The 23,134-nt window shown below is 41.1% G+C and overlaps 1 protein-coding gene across 1 annotated transcript in view; it reads left to right on the top strand.

The window, feature by feature from the left end:
* The window catches only part of LOC139734614 (rho GTPase-activating protein 7-like), a 93,799-nt gene extending 71,554 nt beyond the window's left edge, over positions 1-22,245 (top strand). The window contains exons 8-16 of the mRNA XM_071645401.1: positions 886-1,005; positions 4,535-4,767; positions 5,925-6,050; positions 14,828-14,961; positions 17,748-17,945; positions 18,779-18,925; positions 19,830-19,993; positions 20,828-20,953; positions 21,576-22,245. Coding sequence (XP_071501502.1) covers positions 886-1,005; positions 4,535-4,767; positions 5,925-6,050; positions 14,828-14,961; positions 17,748-17,945; positions 18,779-18,925; positions 19,830-19,993; positions 20,828-20,953; positions 21,576-21,867 — 1,540 coding nt within the window. The 3' untranslated portion in view covers positions 21,868-22,245. The remainder of the gene's footprint in view (positions 1-885; positions 1,006-4,534; positions 4,768-5,924; positions 6,051-14,827; positions 14,962-17,747; positions 17,946-18,778; positions 18,926-19,829; positions 19,994-20,827; positions 20,954-21,575) is intronic.
* The last annotated feature ends 889 nt before the right edge of the window (positions 22,246-23,134 follow it).

The raw sequence follows: 23,134 nt of genomic DNA on the forward strand, positions 1-23,134 counted from the left end.
ATGCTACCCTGATCTTGGGTTTTTACAAGTTTTGTTTCTGTCTTGAGTGAAAGGACATATGCGAACCATGGAGACAGGGCTCCCTCCTTGTCAGTTAGCTTCCGTTTAGATCTGATTTCCTAATTAATAACTTCTTCTTATCTCATTCAGTTGTGTTGTCATCGTAATTGTTGAGTGATTTAACAAATGCATCTCCTTTTAGAGAAGACTTAAGAGATGTATTACGGCATTGTGCGAGATGTGTTTCGGGTTTCCTGATTAGTCTATGGCAGATTTGCATTCCATTAAGACCAAGAAAAGTATGTGTCATAATGTACAGTGCGAGTGATTAGATGAAGTGGGATCTGGTGCACTCCAAGTCAGATTGAGTTTGGAGGTTTTCTTTAGATTAACGATGGTAGTGAAACGATGGTACAGATGAAGCATATGAATCAAATGTCATGATTTACATCTGATGACTTAGAGGGGGACTTAGTGTACCCAAGGAGATCAGTACTCAAGGAGATCAGTAGATCTCCAGATATTATCCCTCCAGAGGGGATTAAGACACGGAATAAAGAAGGCAGTTGCATCTGTTAGTCTTGATTTATATATGAGGGATTTTGATTGCTCATCGGTTGCTTTTTTTTGGGGGGGGGGGGGAGGCTCGGCTTGCCTGTAGGTTATATGGACTTCGTAAGGTTGAGAAGAATCGTGTCACAGAGTGCGTATTAGCGTCAGGCGCACCGCCAGAGAACATCTGCGGCAAGTCGTCAAAACGAAGTGAATCCTCATTAGCGAGGAGATGACAAGAAGGCCTGTTAACCGTTCGCTTAGTCTAATGAGCTCTTTCTATCTCGTACCCTAACTCCTGTCTCTATATCTCTTTTCCCCCCATCATTGCAGGCCATTCCAGATAAGCAGCCTGTCCGTCGGCCAGCTGATGATCTTGCGTAAGCTGTCCTTGCTGAAACTGACTGCTGTCATGGAGAGGTACTCTGTCACGCATCGGACCGGCTGGACGTGGTAAGAATACGGGCAAAGGGAAATAAGAAAAAGAAAAAAATCCATGAGTAGCACACCTGGTAGTGGAAGTGGGTACTGGCTAACGGCGAGAAAAATGTGCGTAATCGAGTCCGCTTCCCTGACGTAAGTGACGCTCGGGTCGTGTCTTTTAGGATCAAGTTCAGAAAAAATGTAGAAGGGAGAATCCCCATTACATGATGCAACCAAGGCATGAGCATTTGATTGGTCCCACCCATAGACGTCACCGACTGATTTCTCTTCTCTGGTTGAGAGAAAGTTCCATATATGATATGATGTTGAAAAAAAGTTTCAACACTTTTCAAGGCTACATGTGCATTTCCCATATAATTTCTGTTCGTCCATCCATCTATCCATACTATCAGTATTTCTATCTTTTTATCAAGTTATCTTTCCATCCCTCTGTCCATACCTTTGTCAGTCTATCTCTCAATCTTCCAATCAATACATTGATCCATGAATCTTATCTCGTAGTGGATACATTAAACTATACACCTGTTTATCTGCCGTTCTCCTGATATTTCATTACGTCTTTCCTGCTTTCTATCTCTGCATCCATCTGTGTATTATTTTCCTACTTTGCTACATACAATCAAGCAACTCACCAGAGTATCCTTCATACGCACACTCTTCATCTCAGAATCTGAAGCATTCACGAAGTTGTGCATCCATTTTTGGCATTCCTCCTGGCAGTGTCCATTACATGACCCACCGGTCGACCCCTGGCAAAAATGGAAAGTTTGTGTATTCAGGGTTCCAGTGGCCATCTACTGTTGCAATGCCCACTGGACCAATTTGCCTCCAAAGATCAGTTGAAGCCAGTTTGAGGAATGCAAAATAATTCTGCAGGCAAATATTTACAGAGAAAAGACAAGAGAGTGCAGGCAAATTTGAGTTAAGAATAAGGGGAGATATTATCTGTGATAATGTCAAGTTTAATTGCAGTCTTGTGAAATCATTCAGGTGCCTGTCTTTTCAGTAATGGCACTTCTTTACTGCACCATGATCATGCTAAGGTCAATGATTATTTAGTTAATATTGATATGGCCAGTGACAGTACCATTGATCATGTCCAAGATGTGCATCAATCTATCCATCAATCCATCCATCCATCCATCCATTCATTTCTATCTATCTATCTTTCTATCTGAATGACTTGAGCTGTGACCTCGCTCTCAAAAAGCTGTTCTCATCATCATGTAAACAATACATCATTGAAGAGGAGGTTAAGAGGAAGATGCGAGAGAAATTTCCTCTTAGGGCAGTGCAGACTTAAAGGAGAAGTCCTCTCCAGGTTTGCCTAGACTGTGATCAGAAAGAAAAATATATAATCTTCACTAACAGTTACACTAAAAGTCCAATGAAAGTGAGCAGAAAAGGGGGGTGTCTGAAAGCTTTATATTTCTGCATGAAATCAGGGCATCAGTAACAATCACTGTATGAAAATTAACCCTTTCTGTGCCAGGGACTTAAACAGTGTGTACAAGGCTATGGGGTTTTCAGTGCCAATCAACACTCACAGCACATAAAGGGTTAACTTTAGTCGTGATGCCATTGCCCCCACAACTCTCCCCTTTGGTTTGTACAATAAAGAACAAAGATTGTAATGAAATATGGATGAACAGTCAAAATCCCACAACTTTCGTATTGCTTCCACACGCAGTTGCAAGGAATCTTTCACCTCTCAGTTCGTAGCACGTTTTAATGCTTCAGAGAGGAGATTCTCTTTAAGCGAGGAATATGAAGTGAGTGTCTTCCATAGATAGCATCTCTCCTTGTGTGATATACCGGGCCCGCGGGATGCTATTTGTAGAAGCACTTGACTTTTTGATTTCATGGAAGAAGCCTATTGGGCATCCCCACCCTCCTTCTTTCTTTCTTACAGATGAGATAAATGTGTGGTCAATTTTTCATGAGAGCTATTGATCCTCAGGAGCAAGTCTGTCTTTTTCTTTTTTTCTTTTTTTCTTTTTTTTTGGGGGGGGGGGGATGGCAGGGTTTATGGTGTAAAAATAAAATTGTTTTCCCAACAAGTTTGTGTTCTATGTATTGAAAGGATGTGTGGTTAAGTTGTTCACTTTGTTACAATGCTTGTTTGGCTGTTTTGCAAAGTCAGCCACTCTCTCGGAACTAAAGAAAACTAGAATCAGAACAAAAATAATGCAACATGGGCAAAAAAGAAGATGGATCTTTGGATACAGCAGAGGCTTACTACCAGGAAATGTTTGTCGCTGGTGATACACGTTTATCTTTGCTTCTCTTACGTGTAAGATATTGTATGTGTGGCCAAACACTTTTGTTGGTCTAAATTCTGCCATAAGAAAAGAAAAGGAAGAATAAGTCATGTAGAGATATCAATCCTAGTGGTATCCTATGGGATTCATTGTTCATCTGCTGTCATGCTGTGGTTAGGGAAGGGCAGAGAGAGAGAGAAAGAGAGAGTTGGCGCTGTCAACGTCTTCAGGGCAGTTTTACAGCTATCTGTCTACCGAGGAATCTTGTGATAAATGGAGCCAACACATTAGTCATTAACGACAGTGATAAACAACTTTTTTCTTTGAATCTTTTCCAAAGCTGAAGTGCAGTCATGTGCTGTATTTCCATGAATAAGAAGAAACAGAAAAATAAAGAATGGCCTATGATTGTTTTGGTTGTGTACACCAGAGCCATGTAACCATTAGATGTGTTTCTTATCGATAGTGTTTACATGTCAAAAGTAGATTTCAGCCATTTGTTTCCTGTGTAGTCCCAGTACAATCTACATAGCTGTGTCATCCATTACAGTAGGAGAATGGTCAATGACTCATAGCGATCCAGTTAAACAGCACCTCCCCCCCCCCCCAAAAAAAAGCCAAAAACAGACAAACACATTTGTTCACTCCTCAGAACATTGTCACACCACCCGCTTCCATCAGCTAATTGCTACCTACATTATTCATTGGTATCACACTCAGCCATACATCTTCAGCTCAATGGTGTGGTTATATGCTAGAATGCCAATCAATACAAAGTGGCTCAGGGGATTTTGACAAGTCAGTTGACTATGATATCAATGTGTTGTGGACATAATGATTAAGTGATACCAGATGTGTCTCTGTCATTATCTGTTTATTAATATTTCTGTGGATATTTTAGCCAATTTCTCATCACCAATTGTTATCTTTCTCTTTATTGCTCATTGCTCTTTCTTTTCACACCAGGATTATATAGTGCATTCTCATTATAACAAACACAGTAATTTTGAAATTCTTATTACAACGAAGTAAAAATTCATGTCCCAAAATCATCATCTAAATATCTTTACTGTTCAGCTGTAACAAAATTTTGATATATAACAAACGAAAACTGGCAGTCCCAAGGACTTAGTTATAATTGAAGTCACCTGTACTGCTAAATTGGATTTTACTATGCAAGCTCTGCAGCCTACTTGTATGTCCTCTCAGTTGCAATAAACCATCCCCACTTTGCCACGATTTTTTCATCCATATACTCTCTCTATATCTCTGTCTAGGATCGTGCCACGATTCATGAAGCGGTCCAAGACGGCGGACTTCAAGGACCGGATCGTGTTTGGGGTGCCCCTGCTGCACCACCTGCAGCGGACGGGCCAGCCACTGCCCCAGAACATCCTCTACGCCATGCGGTACCTGCGGCGCCAGGCCGGCGAGGCCGTGGGGCTCTTCCGCAAGCCGGGTGTCCGCTCCCGCATCCTGCAGCTGAAGAAGATGAACGAAGCCAGTCAAGGTACGTTTGCAACTTTTGAGAAAGATTGAAGCACTGATGAAAACGAACAGACTATATAAACTCACTGCCTTGGTGTGACAAAATATACATCTGAAGATTTTTATGTAATTGCAGAATTCATCTCTGTTAGTTACTGTTAAACCAGAACAATGCATGACATGAAACTTTCACAAATGAGAGCTGACAACCTTTTTCGCAGCATGAAATTTTAGCAACAGATCACAGATAGGATATTCTTATATATATGACATATATAAGAATATCGTAGCTATGATATGCTGTCTCTATTTACCTTCATCTGTCTTATATTTTGGACTTATTTTTGCCCCTCCTTTGTGAAGTCCATATCATCAGTAAGTTTGAGGAACCGATAAGATATCAGGTGTTCAAGTACCTGTGTCTTGAAACTACCTCGAACAGTGCTTGGCACTTAGATGCTGCTTCCTGTGATCAAGTTTTGGAAAAAGTGGTCTCAGTCCATTAATGTATTTATAGGCCTTTGTATGCTCATCGAGGTGGTGGCAGATCTGTGAAGCTTCAATGATTGCCACGTAACCGAAAGATAAACGGGTCATTGCTTGAGCCTGCTTTTGATATGACGTACATCGAGAGTAGATTATCCCAATGACTGCAATAGATTTTATGGTCTCTGGCCAGAGAGCTGTTTTATGTAGGCAGACTTACAAGTATGTCTGCAGAGCAGAATGGTACTGAAAGCAATCAAGATTAAAAATCCCCCCCTCCCAATTACATGCTTGATTACTCATTGGTCTCATTTATCACTGCACCAAGTCATGCAAGGATCAGTTGAAGAGTCTGCAGCCAAGAGCAAAGAGTTTCTAGTATGACCAAAAAAAAAAGCCTCATGATGTTGCAATCTGGAGTGTCAAGAATACAAATGTGAGGACATGAAAACCAACAAGCACACAGAGTCAAGTCATCTAATTAGATCATGCAGGTCGCTACTTCTAACCATAGATGATGTGTTACAATTAGTGTTGACACTAAAGATATGGTGTATTTATAGGATTTAGAGTGTAATCAATGAGACTCACATACACTGGTTTTGATGTGGAAATATTTTGCTAATCTTTTGTGAGATATGGCAGGAAATACGTTTCTAATCTTTCTTTTGTTGTCTGCCGTCACGCTTTCAGATACTCTGAACTATGAGGGCATGCTTGCCTATGACGTGGCGGACATGTTGAAACAGTACTTCCGGGAGCTGCCAGAACCGCTCCTGACACCGAAGTTGTCCGAGACGTTCATCAGTCTATTCACCAGTGAGTACTCGACAAGTCTTGTGTAGCTGCTCGATTTTCACCCATATGCCTTCGCTTCCCTTTCCCCAAAGAAATGCCATAAATTGCTTCATGCGACTGTGGGGTTGATTGCTGCATCAGTCTGTCTGTTTGTGTGTCTGTCTGTTTGTCTGTCTCCCTCTCTGTACACTGTATGTCTGTGTGAGTGTGTGTGTGTGTGTGTGTGTGTGTGTATGTATGTATTTATGCATGAGTTGAAGTTCATTGTTAACCCTTTATGTGCTTTGAGTGCTGATTGATGCAGAAAAACCCCATAGTGTTGTACACACAGTCGAAAGTCCCTGGCATAAAAAGGGTTAATCTGTGAAACCAAGCAGTGAGTTCACATTGCTCATCATTTAAGAATTTGTGAAGAGTGGATGGCGACTGGGGCTGATTGACTTTTCAGTAAAAAGTCTGTGTGGGCTCATTTTTATTTAGACAAAAAAAAAAATGAGAAAAAAGTAACAACGGCTGATTGTCAAGTGATTGCTCTGTGGTTTATGTACATCCTGTTGGTGCAGATTTTATGGAAAGTCAACGAGAAGTACCTTATCTTATCTGTGAACTTACTAGCCATTGCTTGCACGGAACAGTGTATCACCTTTGTATTGCCTCTTAAAAGTTGCATTTTAAAGTGGCATATCTATTCAGCCAATGCTGAAGTTGCACCTTTTTTGTCTGTCTGTGTGTCTCTGTTAATAAGCTTCAAGAAGGTAATGATTATGGTTGAGGTGAGATTTGTATGTGTGGTTGTCAATGTCGATGCTGTTTTCCAGGCAAGAATCAGTGGTGTATAGTTTGTATGCCTTGTGCCAAGTAACAGATTCAAAATGTGAGATATCCTCTTTCAAAGTTGTATTGTGTATTATTCGGGACTGTGTGACATAGGTTTGTTGTAGTTGAAACAAAGGAGGGAATTCATCCCTAGGATTGCATTTCTCCACTCTTTCTGGAATTTCCGACATTATCATATCGGGTTTTGTCCCAATAGGTCCTCTCCCGTTCCTTCCAGATCATGGCATATTCTCTGGAGGTTCAAGTTTACCCTGCGGGGACAACGCCGTGCTTGTGTAAAGAACGTGCCTGTTTACCTCTTATCCCCTCCATCCACATTTTATTGAGGATCTTACTGAAAACAAATAGACTATCTGTCTGTCTTTCTTTGTCTGTAGTATCACTGCCCTCCCCCCCCCCCCAAAAAAAAAAGAAAAAGAAAAAGAAGAGATGCACCCACTAGAACAAAAAAGATGAGTGGAAAGAGTTCTTTCAGTGCTTATGTTCCCCTTTTGAGAGAAAACGCGACAACTATCCCTTTCCTCCCCTTTTTTTATCTCTGATCAGATTACCAAACAACTTTCTCTCATCACTTCATTGCTGTTCCTCGAAGAAACAATTCCTCCCCCGTTCGGTTCGCTGAAGTGTCGCCTAAATAATGACTTTACCCAGGGGCCCTTTGTCAGGCAGATTTTCAGCGTCTATTTTTGGGGGGAACTTGCATCGAATCTAATTTGGAGCATTTCCATGTTTTTACCATCTGACACTGTGACGATAACTTGAAACAATGGTGGGCTCTGTGTGGACCTGCTATGACAGCCCGCTTCCCCCTTTCTACTTTATGAAATGATGACAGGAATGTTCACATCTGGAGTTTCGCTTTTTAACATGAATTGGATGTACAGATGCCGACCCATTATGGATCAAACGTAATTGTTTTGATTGTTTGATATAAAGTTGAATGCATGTCAGTGACAGAGAAGAGATATCTTTCCAAACAATCATTGATCTTCAAAACAATCATTGATCTTCATATTTCTGATGAAAATGTTTTTGTATAAAAGGTGGAATTTTGTTATGTTAGATATACTCTCTGTACATGAACTTCCACGTATGTGTAATGGATGTCAAGCGCTGAGCTTCAGATCAGCCCTCAAATTACTCCTGATTCTATCAGAGCTCGTTGAGTCCCAATCAAAAGCCCATTTATGCGTCTCTTCCCCAGCATAATCATCTCGGGAGAGGGGTTCTTCAGTTCAGTAGGGTGATAGAGAATCCCGACTCTTTCCAAGTTGATCATCCAGGAAAAATCAAGGGATTGGAAGTTGGGTTTGCCCTGGATAGGGTGATACTTGGGTTGCACCACTCAGCGCGGCTCAACAGGAGGGCCGCCTTACACCATGAGATAATCACAAACATTTGTTAGGGTTTTTTTGAGAGTGGGAATGCCTCTTTCAAACTCGTTCGCTCTTGCTCTCTTTCCATCTCTGTATTTTCTTTCTGTTTTTTCCATCTCTCCCCTCCTTCATCACGTCGACTCATTCCATGACCACACGCAAATCCTCCGACTTCAGAAACGTAAGATGCGCAGAAAATCTGCCAGATCTGCTGACGGAGGAACACACGGCTTATTTAGATGTGAAAATAAAAGGTTCCCTCGTGTATTCCAAAAATAGAATCCGAGTTGGGGGGGGGGGGTTCTGATTTTTTTTTCCGTCTTCTTTTCTCATTCTGTTTGAACACTCGAGAAGAAAAATAATCCAATGCTGAAGAGAAACAGATTTAATCTGTGTTGGAAAGTAGAAATAAAAAACAATATCAGACAAGAGGAATAGGGAGATAAGTGAGAAATTATCTTCTTCCATTAAAGTAAACCTTGCAGTATTTAGGATTTGATTATTCTGATTTATACTGTGTTAAAGTATTTCATTTTATAAATGATTTTTGTTTTTACTTTGTAACAGGTGGTATGTTTCTCCCAAAGGACAAGCAGGTACAACTTACAATGGGAAAATAGTACATGTACCTTTAAGCTTGCATAGCTCTTGATAAAAGATGCATTTTGTGTGAATCAAATGTATTATTATTATTTATGTGCCATATGTTCGTATCTGTTGAACTGATTTGATTGCGGAAGAGAAAGCACAGGGAAAGTTACAATCCCCAAAGCTCAGACATGCGTCCGGTAATAAGTGTCAAAATTTCTGTACACAAGAGAGACTTTGTTCTTGCTGGCGGATTGGATTTCTTAGCAAGGTGCAGGGAAGAGTGTCGATAGGAATACCTGTGATATGATTCATGGCGATATAATGAGTGGGATCAGAAAATATGAGCGCTTGCTCCAGGAATAGAGGTGCTATCAACACTCAAAGGGAACCAGAAAACATGGGTAAAGAGTGCTACGGAGATGGAAGAGAGACAGACAGAGAGAGATTGCTGGGTAGGGTTGACACCTGGAGTCAATTGACCCGGGGGTCGCGACCCCGACTGTAACATAGAAGCCTTCAGTTAGCAAATCGGCTGTAGTCGACCAGGGCTCACCTCTGTCCCGGAGGCTAACGAGTGGAGAGGAATTCATGTGGATTAAGTCAACATCACAGGAAAGAGCTCTGCATGGCTGTAGGCTGCTTCGGTAATGACTTTTTCTTAGTATTTCACACTTATATCTTACAAGCATTTTCAACATGTTCTGGATTCAGCCCTATTCAGAAAGAGAAGAGCATATACATATGCCATTTCACCTTTCCTTTTTTTTCTTCCTGGTTTTAAGGATATTGAACAAAATAGAATAATTCAATTGAAAATTTAATGAAAGGTAATCATGGGCTAATCAAATGCAAAGAATAGATATAATGTAACTTGTATCTTATAGAGTCTTGACTCATACATTCTATGAAATATAGTTGCTATAAATCGGTTGATGCAGTTCTTTACATATAGGCCTACCACATATATCTCATAGATGAATTTGGCCATAATTTTGCCCGACAGGGAAATGTCATTCAAGCATTCATGAATAAATGCTTGAATAATTAAATTCAACTCATCCTGCTCAACAAGTGAGATACCTTATGTTATCATGATAAGCGATGAGGGAGGAGAAGGAAGGAGAGAGAGGGAAAGAGGAGGCATTTTCAAGGAGGCCATCATGAGCAAACATCAGGGACCTCATGACTGTTCACCTTGATTTTCCATGAAAGTGCATCATTACCCCCAGCTCTTTATGGTCTGATCTTCCATGATGAATTCTCATCCCCAAAAGCAGGGGCTGGGACTTTTGTCCAGGGATGAGAGGAGAGAAAATTCACAGCCTGCAGAAAGATGAAATGAGGATGGAGGACAAGGGGCGGAGTTGACATTACCCTGGGGCTGTTTGGCCGGTTGTCTGAGTACTTGGAAATGAAGAGTAGGTGTGAATTTTTTTTTTTTTTCGGCAGTGATCATGGGTGGTGTGATTTTTGCAGAGGAAACGTCCAATCTCGGTCGCTGGTCAGAAGGGCCTGTTGTCACCCAGCAGGAATAGATGCGATGGTTTGGCCATTCATCATCGCAGATGAACACCTCCTGAAGCTATAAACAGGAAAAAGAAGAGATAAGATAGTCGTGTTTGAAACATGATTTTCTGTTTCTTTTTTTTTTTAATCAGAAAATAATTTTCGGTGTAGGAAAAATCAAAGGGGAAAGACAGGGTCAAATGCCAATCATGGGGGGAAAAAATATGAGCGTGAATTTCTGCATGTTGAGTAGAATGAATGTATGGTAAATGTGGAACAAATTTTAGGAGGGAAAACAAATCACTAATTTGCATTCTGATTTGATGGGTAAATCAAAGGATATGTAGTGTATTGTTGTATGGAGAGATATCGACTGCAGATAGCAAATTGAGAGTTATAGTGCGAGTGCTCATGAAGTTTGTGATATCCATGTTCATACATCTATGGACATATGGAGGAACCTCTTGGGGGGAGTGCCCCCCTGAAAGGGAGCCCCACGTCTGTCATCGATCGTTGCAATCTGACAGGACTAGGGGGCAGAAAGTTAGATCAGTCCTGACGGATTTAGAGGGGGACAAATCCAGATGCGGCCGTGCCCAGGTGTCGCCCCAATCCCCTCCCGTTTTTCAGATTCGCCGCAGGTTCGTGACCCGTCCCGTTTGTCGGGCCGGGGACGGCACATGAGCTGTAGACCTCACAAATCTAGCCTCCTTTTTTGAAGGTATTAAGTTTTGCTGAATTTGTGTATGTGTGTGTTGGGATTATGACAGATTCATTGAATGCTCGGCTCTTTTCCTTCTTTTTTTTTTGTGTGTACTTTCCTCTTTTTGATTTCAATAAGGAGAGACAGGATCAGGAAAATGTGGTCTTGAATCAAATGTCTCAGCCGGCAATCCCTTGAACACCTCTGAAAATTGTGTCCATCCCCTTTTCATAATGTTTTCCCTGCCATATCTCCTTCTCTCCCCCTCTCCCTCTCCCTCTCCTCTCTCTTTTTTCCTCCTGTCTCGATATGTTTCTCTGTTTCCTCCAGAAATCTGTTTATATGTTTCTCTGTTTCCTTCAGAAATCTCTTTTCATCTCTTTCCTACCTCAGTGCCACTTTCTCTCTCTTGCTGTGGGTTTTACTCTCTCAGCGGAAGCTTCTGTTTCCGTGCCATTTTTCTCTCTTTCTTTTAACTTTTGTGGGATGTCTTTGAACATCTTAAGTAATACATTGAATAAATCCTGACGAAGAGCTGAAGCAGCTTGCAAGTTTCTTATTATAATCCAGAATGTAGCATCTTCCGTCAATGTGATATACAAAAAAAAAATAAATAAATAAAAAGTAGAGAAATCAATACAGACAAGATGATGCAGAGGAGATGGCAGGTGTAGCATACTATAAAGGATGAGTTGTTGGTCTCTCGCATTGAGCGAGCCCTCAGCTGCACAGAGGACCTTACCAAACAGATAAATGGTCATGACTATAAATAACATGTGGTACACAGCCATAAGTTCAAAAAAAAAAACAATGAAAAACCCCTGCTGCTTCAAGATCTTAGTTTTGTTTCACGTTTCAAGGTGCAAGTTGCTCTGCCGAGTTTAAGTCCAGATGAGGTAACGCTCAAAACAATTTTGAGGAATGGAGGCTATTTGTAGTTACACAACCATGATGAAAAAACAAAAACAGAACTAAAAAGAAATTTCCTGCTACTATAAAGGTTCAGGTTTGTTTTGCATTTCTAAGTACATTTTGCTCTATGGAGTTTTAGTCCAGATGAGGTATATCTCAAAACAACTTTGGTGGAATGAGTCTATTTATGTCAATGCAAATTCAATGCCCGCTGAAGTGGTTTACCACATGTTTTCTTTTCATTTGGGCTCTGTGTGTTTGGGAGAGTAGATGTCTGAAGGACAATTTGATATTTGGTTTGCTCTGCCAAAGATGACATACTGCTGTTTACTTTATGATGAAGTGTGGATTTAACACCCTATTTAGTAACATTTATTTTTTATTCAAGAAGATCACCTTGATCCTATTTTAAAGGTAAACCTTGTAAAATGTTTATGACAATAATATTGGAGATGTCATAGTAACAACTAAAAGACTTGGAGCTGATTGGTTGTCACCCTAGCTGCTGCCATGGAAACAGGCATTAGGAGCTCCATCTTCCTTTGCCTGTTTGTATCATGCGGGAGGAGCACTGGCAGGAGAAGAGTACAGGGGGGGGGGGGGTGAGCTGCTCGCCTGTCACTGCGAAGGCAATGAGGAAGCCAGGAGGAAATGAGAGGCGATATAATGGCATGATGGATCAATTGATGTCACACAGATGAAGATTGGGAGAGAGTGGGGGGGGGGGGGAGGGAGGGATAGGAGGGAGAGATGGGAGAGAGGCTTTGAGTGAGGTGCCCTTCTTCGTGTGCATGGCTGGCTAGTTGCGATTCCTTTCCTAATCGAATCAGGAAATGGCCAACTCCCCGATGCGCTCGGTATCGTAATCGCTCGATTTTGCGCCACAGGCGTGGTGTGAAACCCAGTGGAGGGTGGAGGATCGAGACCACAGACAGACAGACAGACAGACAGACGGACGTGCAGACAGACACCTAGACTTTGTGTCAGGTGTCTACTTGGGGTGGTTTGTTTGGGGGGAGGGGGGAATCAATCAAGCAGCATCATAAACTGGAAAAATCCAGTCATGTTCTTGAATGACAAAAATGTTGCAAAATGAATTATCATGTTTTAGCTTGTTTATACCATCAATGCTTTGGCATGGGAGCCATGTTTTAGTTAAGGAGGGGGGGGGGGGGTAGATACTAGCAGATCAAGTAATTTACGTACAAATATATTCTGAAATTCTTCCCGTCGATGAAGGGCAATTTGTCAGTCAGTTGCAAATGTATTCTGTTTAGGAAAAGATGTGAGACAAAATGAAGAGCAAGAGAATGAATATGAGGTAAAAGATGAGGGTGGGGGTAGAGGTAGAGGGAGGGACAGGGAACGGGGGAGGGGAATAACAGGTTTTGCATGATGCAAAGACCAGGGCAGTAAGTGATGACCTGTGTATGTCTTGGAAGGCACACGTGCCTGTCACCTCACCGCTCGGCATACTTTCGAAAATGACATTATCTTTGGCATGTTCCCCCCAGCCCATCCTTTGCCAGACTTTGCAAGTCAGAGGGCCAGCTTGAAGTCTTCCCCCCACGATGATTGGCTGGAAATTACATCATTTGCTTCAAATTTGACAGGAATGTCGGGTCATTTTTATCGCAGAAGTGGCAGGGTACTGTTTGTCGCTTTAACTCTGTAACTCTTTCTTTCTTATCAAAAGCAGAAGGGATGGGGGCAGAAGAATAAGCAGTAAAAAGTAGGTCAAACTGTATACAGTGAAAAGAGTCTTGCAACAACAAAACAGTCACTTTCAGCGGTATTTCATTGTTTTTTTCTATTGCAAGTTTGTAATGCAGGTATGTGTGTTGTTATTGTGTGCTCACGTGTGTGTATTTGTCTGTTTGTGTGTGTGTGGTTGTGTCAGTTTCATAAACAACTTTAACACCAACCGAGGTCATAATATTCAATCTTACTGTTGATGAAGTATTTTTATTTTTATTTATATATTCTTTGTATCTCGTCCTTGAAAGGCTTTTGCCAATGTTAGCCGTCTTTTCCAAATAGATCTATCTAGGTCATTGTAAATCTAAACAAATACAACAATATTTCACGGGACAGTGGTCCCTTATATACATCTATGCATAAGTGTACTTGCTGTTGTCTGACTCATTACCTAACATTTTGATAGTAAAATTTATGTAGCAGAAATAATGAATAAGCCATTTTTTCCACCGAGAAGAGGAAATCAAGTAGTACTAGAAGTCTGAACCTCACTTAATTTCTGTTTTTGCAAATGGAAATGCTGTCTTGTTTTTTACTGTAGAAGTGTGTGTTTCATTGAATATTTCCTTTGAATTTGTTACTTTTCTTGATAATATTTCATGATGTTAACAAAAGATATGTCTTTGTTCAGATTCAGGAAATGGACGATAAACAATTTAAATGTCCTAGGGAGGAAGGAATGTTGTAGTAAGAGAAATGCAGACCTCCCCTAGTCTCTGTGATTCTGCAGGAAGCTGTTTTGAAAATTTAATATATATCTCTTCACAGCCTGACAAAAGAATTTTAAAACTTTCCTTATTTTGGAATTTATATCGAGTATTGAGATGCACATAACCCACAAGTTTCTTCATAATGGGTCTTTCTACAACATCCCTGATTCTGACCTATATTTCAAAGTTAACCCATTAAAGACCAGTCCTCGAGTATACATGAGCAGGTACAGGATCTCTTTGTAGATATGTTTGTTGTAGCAAAATCAGCTTGTCTTTGATGGGTTAAGCAGGGCAGCCTTGTAATCAATGTTGTTTCAATGCATCCAGTGACTGATTTGTACAATCTTCGAACCCCCTCTTCTCCCCCCAACCCCATCCCTACCTACCCCTATCCCAATGCAGCAACCGTTCCCAAGGAGCTCCGCATCCCAGTCATCCAAGCTGCCATCCTCCTCATGCCGGATGAGAACCGGGAAGTCCTCCAGTCCCTCATCCTCTTCCTCAGCGACATCGCCGGCCAGTCGGACACCAATCAGGTATGAGTTATATCGCCCGATCTACCACCAGTCAGTTTCAATTTTGCCCGCCCGAGATGTGATTCACGTTCATCAGTGGAAGATGAATTTGATTTCGTTTTTATGAGAGAGTATTAATAGTGAGCCCTGGCCTTGCAGAAAAGGTCAAGGAGCTATCATATGCCTAGGGGTATGGTAGTTAATCATGCTTATATGTCAACGGCATAGCTTAGCATAACATAAACATAGCAAATGTCAGACTAGCTTAACCCTTTGGGCCTCCATGCATCTTTGGAAGGATGTATGGGGGCTGCATATAGCCTTGTATGGGAATATAGCCTTTAATTCGAGAGTGGGAGACTTCAGGGGCCTCAGACTCTGCCGACGAGGAGGGCGGCGGGGTCGGCGCGTGGAGTGGCCTCCCGCGAAGTTTTATGGGGAGCATGACTCTTGGGGTGGCTTTGGAGAGTGTTTGTCATGAGACATATCCCTGGGATAGAATCTTCTTCTGCATGTGAATCTGTATGTATGTGTGTGTGTGTGTGTGTGTGTATAGCTGTATGTCTGTATCATGTGAGAGAATGTGTGGAGGTACAAGCAAGCTACAGTGTGTGCCTATGTGATTTCACCTTCATCGTGCTTTGACTCACATTGATATGTGAGGAATATGATAGAGAAGAATCTACCATGAACACAAAGATCTTTTGGTTTGTTTGTTTGTGTGTTTTTTAAGATGATGCAAATAAAGAATGAATCTATCTGAGAAATTCTTTTCAAAGAAAGTCATTTCTTTTCTGTCCTCATTGAATAGGATGTTCTCAATGCACACTGCTTGCAGTTACTAAAGCACCTTTTGGAAGCAAAGATACAGGAAGAATAGAGCTGAAACAGTCCCCTAAAAAAATTATACTTGTGGCTCGGAAGTTATCCATCTTGGCGTGAATGTAGGTTATAGTGTGAACCCAAAAACGTGTGCGTGTGCTCACGAGACAGTACGACACTGTCGAGACGCAAAGGAAATTGAGACGTGACGAAATATGTGCCGTGGGTGTCTTCTCAAGGAAGTGCTCGATCCATCTGTTAAGTCAAGGAGTTTCTCGGAATCCTACTGGGCTCCCATGGCATGGAGGTGTTTATGTGCCATCCCCTAAAGGCAGATACACACATACATATGAGTGGGACTAGACTGCTATCATTTTTTACTGCTATGCAGCTACAGTATACAACTCACATAGTCTTGCAAATGATCAGGACTGCAGATACCAAAAACTGCTTTACAAAAAAAAAAATCAAAGAGAATATATGTATTCTCCTCTCTCATATTCAAAAAAATCTAAATTTATCAAGTGCATTGATCATGCAATGTAGCCAACAGTGCAGATTCTGCAAAGTGCCAGAAAGGAAAGAAAAATTTGTAATTGTAGTTTTTTCTCTTTTCCATTCTTTTGGAAATATTTTTAGTTGCGTGGATTTTCTTTCATATTCTTCGACTCATTTTCATTAGCAGCCTTCTAGATTGAGTGAAAAAAAAACTTCTCTTATTTTCTCTCAAAATAGATTTCCATTAAAAAAAAAGGTAAAGCTTGAGCTTTACAGGTGAAAATAATAATTATTACCAGCCACAAGTACTTTGTGGAAACCGGTGAAAGTGACTCTGTGATAAGGATGTTCTGACCTAGAGAAAATGACATCATGCCACGTGCTGGAGATATGTCAAATGTGTTGCCGGTTGAGATTACTGACCGCAAATATGTCTTTTTTAAGAGCCCCCTCACCCTCAAGTCCCACGCTAAGCAGGTCTCAATCTCAGTTTCTATCCACACGCAAATATTTCTGACGAGACCATCCAGCAGATTAGAGTCTGCTCAATCAGCGTGCCATGGCATATCGCCGTGTGGTAGATATTCTTGGCAAAGGATTTACGATGCCCCAGGACGAGTAATCCAAAAGATAACTGGACTTGGGGCGCAAGTATTTCTCAGAGTTCTCTGATATGTCAGGAGTTGTCCTTGTTCTCTTTTAGGTTTGGATATAAATTATGAGGAATCTGGCTCACCAACCGGCAAGCAGGACAGTTTCACTGCAGCCACAATCTGTGCTACAGTCAGGCGAAAATATTTTGAGTCGTTTCAGGGACTAGTAATGGCTTGACATGATTTGTTACAGGTTGACCTGCCCCATAAATATCTGCAACCCAACAGCATGACGCAAAAAAACAAAAAGACTCAACCCCACAAAACAGTTTTCTCATGGTTGTTTATTTTTATGAGGTTGTCTCCAACATAGAATGATTTAATGATACATGTATCATCATTCAACTCGCCTGAAAATTGTCTCCTTGTTGAAGCCTGATGTACACTGAAGTCACCAGCTTTTGGAACTAACTTGCCAGAGAATCCAGAGTCTGAACTAAACACATAATGGAAAAAAAAAGGCAGATGAAATGTGGGTTTGTTTGGGGTTTTTTTTTTCATATTCAGTGATTTCTTCCTACTTACCACACCAAGTTGTCTACATCTACAATTCTTTATACCTAGTGATACTTGAGGATGAAAACTTTTAGCAGATTTCATTTTGATGTTGTAGGTTGAAAATTGGACACAAAAGTTGAAACATCAAGTTGTGCATTTGAACATAAAATGTCTATTTATGGCGCTGTTGTGGGGTTTTTTTTTCACAACCAATTCTAGTTTTTTGTGCTTTGAAGTTAAAGTTCAGCAGATACCACGATCTATGTTATGGTCTACTTCTTCATTTGATTCCATCTCAATCAATGCTCTCTCTGATTTTCCCTCACCCTGTCACAGATGACCGCCTACAACCTGGCCGTGTGCTTTGCGCCCTCACTGTTCCAGCTGAACACGGGGGAGAGCTTGCACAATGCCATGAGCCCGCGGCAGCGGCGCAAGACGAGCGGCAAGCCGGACCAAAAGGAGCTGATCGAGAACGTGGCGGCCAACGAGTGCCTGGCGCTCATGATCCGCGAGTGCAAGAAGCTCTTCATGGTGAGAGGCTCTCTGGCATTCTATTCGGTTCTCATCTTTTCCACGTCAGGCAAAAAATATGCAAGGTTGCAACAATTTTGGCAACCCGTAATGGTATATGCCAGTCTACGTATCAGAGAAAGTCTAGCACACACAATGCTATATTGTAAGTTTCTTCTGGTCAATGATAACCTGTAAGTGGCTTAAGTAGAACAAAGTACACCAGCTCACGGTCCCTTTTTACATCATAACGGTGCTGAAATTCCTTGGCTGTATGCTCTCTTGCTCTTCAAACCCTAGTAAATTATTACCAAGAAACAGAAAACATCGTAATTGGCTCTGATTCCTTTTGGAGTCGAACATGGCCTGAACATTTCATGAATGATTTCACATCAGATAATTCACCAAAACCTCACCATTTGTCTTTTGTGGTAATGTAACACAACAATGAGATTCAATCATCAAGCTCCTTCATGCCCACCTATACAAAAGTGACAAAAGCTGGCTGGCTGTGTCTGTGTTTAATTAGACAGACAGATAGATAGAGAGATAGATAGATAGAAGATAGAGAGAAGTTAGAGAGAAAGAGAGAGAGATGTACATACTTTGTGTCATAACAACTTTCTGCAATGTACGTGTTAATAGAAAATTGAAAACATGTTTATCCCGTTTGAGAGGGGCTGATTTTGCTACAACACACATTTCCCATAGACACTTGCCCGAGTGTACTCGGGACTTGTCTTCAACGGGTTAATAGTTAAATGCAAGAGGCTGCAGCTGTTTGAAGATTTGAGCAAAAGCAAAATCTGACTAAATTTTGTTTGCCATCCTCCCTCTCAACCTTCTCCTCCCAGGTACCGGAGGACCTGCTAGCCAAGTGCCACTTCTCCTACATGGACCTGGGCGAGCCAGTCACGCTGGGCGAGCTGGGCAGGAAGAGGACAGACGAGAGTGGGGACTACAAGAGCTACCTAGAGAGCTGCATCGGGGGACTTCTCAAGGTGAGCCTGTGGGATGCGGGATCAGCCCAAGGAGATGAGTGCATCTCTCTCTGCCCATTGTTTGAGATGGGGTTCCTAGACACTAGAGCATGGGATGAATAGACAGATAGATAGGCAGATAAGTAGGCACATACATAGATAGATAGATAGATAAACAGATGAATAAATGGATGGATTTAGAGCTAGACAGAAAGGTAGTCAGATAGATAGATAGATAAATAAATGAATAAATAAATAAATGGATGGATAGCAAGATTAATAGATAGGTAGGCAGGTAAATAGATCAATAGATAAATGAATGGATAGATAGAAAGATAAATAAATGGATAGATAAATAGATATAGAGACAGGAAGACAGATAGGTAGACAGATAGATAGATCAATAGATAGAAACAAATGGATTGATAGATAGCTGAGAGGTAGATTTGCAAGTAGATAAAGATAGAAAAACCAAGAAACTCTTGTCTTCACGAACATCATTTGGAATAGTTTGGAATAGTTTGTTTAGAATGTGAATGCTTTGTTTTGGCTTTAAAAATGGAGAATAAATCACTATTTAGTATATGTATGTGTACATACAATTTGATACATAATATGGTGTATCACAATTGTTTATATAATATAATACACTGTATTTCACGATGTAATGTGAATATTGTTAAAAATTGATAATTTAGTTGAAAAATTGTTATTAACACATGAAGTATTTGTCAATCCATTTTGATGATTCCACTAGATGTGCACATTAAATGTGGTGCAAGCTTACAACTAAAAGCCAGTCAACGATATTCACTCCACACCATCATGCTGCTCATGCGACGAAAAAACAAAGAGTGCGTCACTGGTGTGATGAAAACCAAACTAATTTCCCCCTTTCCTTTTTCTGTGCCCGTGTTTACACCAGGAATCTAGAGAGAAGTTCAAGGGGTGGGTGTCGTGCCCGGCGGTGGACAAGGTGGAGGTGTCCTACAAGAAGGTGGGCGACGGACACCCCCTGAGGCTCTGGAAGTGCACCACGGAGATTGAGGCCCCACCCTCCGTCATCTTGCAACGCGTCCTTAGGGAAAGGTCAGTTTTGCACAACACTGGAGAATGCTCGCAGTCAATTAGAACTGTCTGCGCTAGACAGACTCTCAGAATTTGAATTGTTCAGGCAGTTTGTAGGTGTTTACTTGTTCCTCAGGGACTGAATAACAAGTTGGTCCTTATCTTCAATCATTTTATAGATCTGCAGTGCCGAGTGGTGGTGTTAGAATTTTCTGAGTTTCAAACTTCAGATATCAAACTTTTAAGAGTCAAATACTGATGTGCTTGAGATCCAAAGTACCAACTGATAGACAATATGTGATAGAGCAACCCAGTTGTGACATGCAGGAACTCATTATTTTTTCCATGTTGATACAGTGAGTTATTGTTCATGTATTGTAAAAGTGGAAATATTCACGCATTTTGCATAACTTGTTACTATCATGAAAGTAAAAGCACAGTCATTTGTAATGCAGACCGGTTACCTTTTACAGTAGTATGTAGCTGCTGAATCCCTTGACCACCGTGGCAGTAGTGAGCTGCATAAAGTGCTCGCTCATTTGTTGTGACTGTCCACGAAATTAGAAACATGCCAAGTTCATCTGACGTGGGAGAATGCAAAAAATTAATCTTGCAATAAAAAACATTTGCAGTATTGCATTTGTACAAGAGAAACTCCATTTCACCGGGCTGTGTATAATCTACCCTGGGTGTAACGATCCTCTCCCATAAAAGACAACTCTTATGTATGCGTGTACTCTGAAGATTGTCTTTATGGCTTGGCTTGAGTGTATGAATGGTTTTGCAAATGATAAAGGCACATTCATTCAGCAGTGACATGTTCCTTACTTCTTTCCACTCCTCTGTGACGTCCAGGCATCTCTGGGACGATGACCTGCTGAAGTGGAGGACGGTGGAGAAGATTGACCAGCAGACGGAGGTCTTCCAGTATGTGGTCAACTCTATGGCCCCTCATCCCACCAGAGACTACACAGTCTTAAGGTCAGTAATCAGTGGTCAGTAGTCAGTGGGTTCTCTTTTATATTGGGTATAATGTTGTGTAGGAGACAAGCAAAGACCTCCTATTACACTGTTTCAGCACTGCTGCCTTGTTATAGAAATTGCTCTTGTTAACATATTCATATGGTATATGTGTGTTGCTGATAACTTTTATCAACATTTCAAAGATACAAACAGCTTGGTCCTGTATGTACTGATCTGTTTTGTATGTTACAGTTGCTACTTTAACTATTTTCCTGAACACAACTGAACTTAAAAACGAGCAAACATAGGTTTTTATTCGTTCTCAAAAGTTCTACTCCTCACCTACAAGATTGTCCACAACCTAGCTCCATCCTACCTTCATCATCTGGTTTCCCTCCGGACGATATCTTCTTTTTCAACAGCTGTCTTGCTATTGTACTTCATGAGCTCTCTAATTCTCCTTTCTAATTCTTCTCCATTACAAGATGCTTACCGCTTTGAAACTGTACTAGTAAGCACTTTATAAATGATATTTATTATTGTTCTCTACTTGTTTTGTACCTGATACCAATAGCCAGTAATTAATTTCTTCACAATCCACCATTTCACCATCTACCATTTCCCCCTCTTCTCTTTACAGATCATGGAGGACAAACCTGCACAAGGGAGCATGCGCCCTGGTCTCCACCTCCATCGAGCATCCGGACGCCTCGCTGATCGGCAGCGTGCGCGGCACCGAGCTCGCCTCCCGCTTCCTGATCGAGCCCTGCGGCTCGGGCAAGTCGCGGCTGACCCACATCAGCCGGGTGGACACCAAGGGGCGGACGCTGGAGTGGTACAACAAGGCCTACGGCCACATGCTGGCCCAGACGGTGGGCCACATCCGGGACCTGTACACCCCGCCCACGACTGGGCCAGAGACGAAAGTGTGAAATGCCCTTGAGAGGACCCCTCGATGCACCATGAGGAGAGTGAATGAGAGACCACATGTTCTGGCAATCCGTCAAATCCTAGTACATGTCTGGGACACCAAGGGAAGAAAAGGAGCCCAGCTGGATATCATTTGTTGAAGTGATGTCGGAAGTTGTCGGAACCACTACAAATAAATGGACTTGTGGGACTTCGAACTCTGAGAGCAGTCCTTCCAGATCACCATGTGGTAGACACTGGATAGTATCGCTGTTTTCAGCAGAGATTGAGTTTGAATTTGCAATAGAGGCTCTGCGAATGAAACCTCCCGATCTTGATGACCAGCAGAAATTATCGTGAAGAATCTTGTGCGCTCGTGGCATTGTATGAGAGATATCGAATCGTGGCTGATCTGGTTTGCATCAAAATTTGTCTCTTTAGTCATAGTAAAGGGCATCTTATGTCTCTGTCATTATTGTCATGATTATTTACACTTGATAAATGATGTATAATACCAAAGATGATTTAAAGACTAAAACATGTTCAAGAAAAGCATGGAAACCACTAAATTAGTCCCTTGTCACAATTTTGTTTTCCCTGCAGAGCCATTTTCATATATCATGTGTCAAATGTTGAGTATTTATCATTTCAGATGTTACATAGGCATAGTAGAAGTTTTTGTTTATATATTATTTCCCGTAATAATGCATTAACCCCAGTGCTATTTAATGTGTATTGACATGAGAATGAATATTTACTTAGAGTTGGTATGGTTTACATATTCCAGTATGTATCTACCACCTAAACAGTTTCATGCTCTTGTAGAGTGTGAAACATTTGAAGAAAATTGAGGACATGCAAGGGGGAAAAAGAATAGTGAGATAAACCTTCTGAGATGTGCTGAATTAAAAAATGATTTCATGAATATATTTGTTTCGATGCAAAAATGTAGAAAAAAAAAGAGAGAAGGAAACACAATGTGATTGTGCAATTTTTAGTCGATTGTAGATATCAAAAGAAGAATATTTACACACTTTGAGACACTGTTCATATAGGGAATGGTTAATACTGCTGTATTGAGAACTGCCTCAGAACATTTCTGTGTATGATCTTGGCTCATCAGGAACTCTTTGGGATGTACTCAATGTGGGTTCTATGGTGAAAGTGTGATACATAATAAAAACGTCCTAAATAAGGTAATCTTGCACTGAACAATGCTCTCTAGCAAATGTATGTAGAACTTCTGATTATGTTCAACAAATTCTTTCAGAAATCCCTCTTTCTGTATAT

The sequence above is a fragment of the Diadema antillarum genome, unplaced genomic scaffold (genome assembly GCF_040938485.1).
Source record: "Diadema antillarum isolate AM-2024a unplaced genomic scaffold, OU_Dant_1.0 scf00000026, whole genome shotgun sequence".
Classification (NCBI taxonomy): Eukaryota; Metazoa; Echinodermata; class Echinoidea; order Diadematoida; family Diadematidae; genus Diadema; species Diadema antillarum.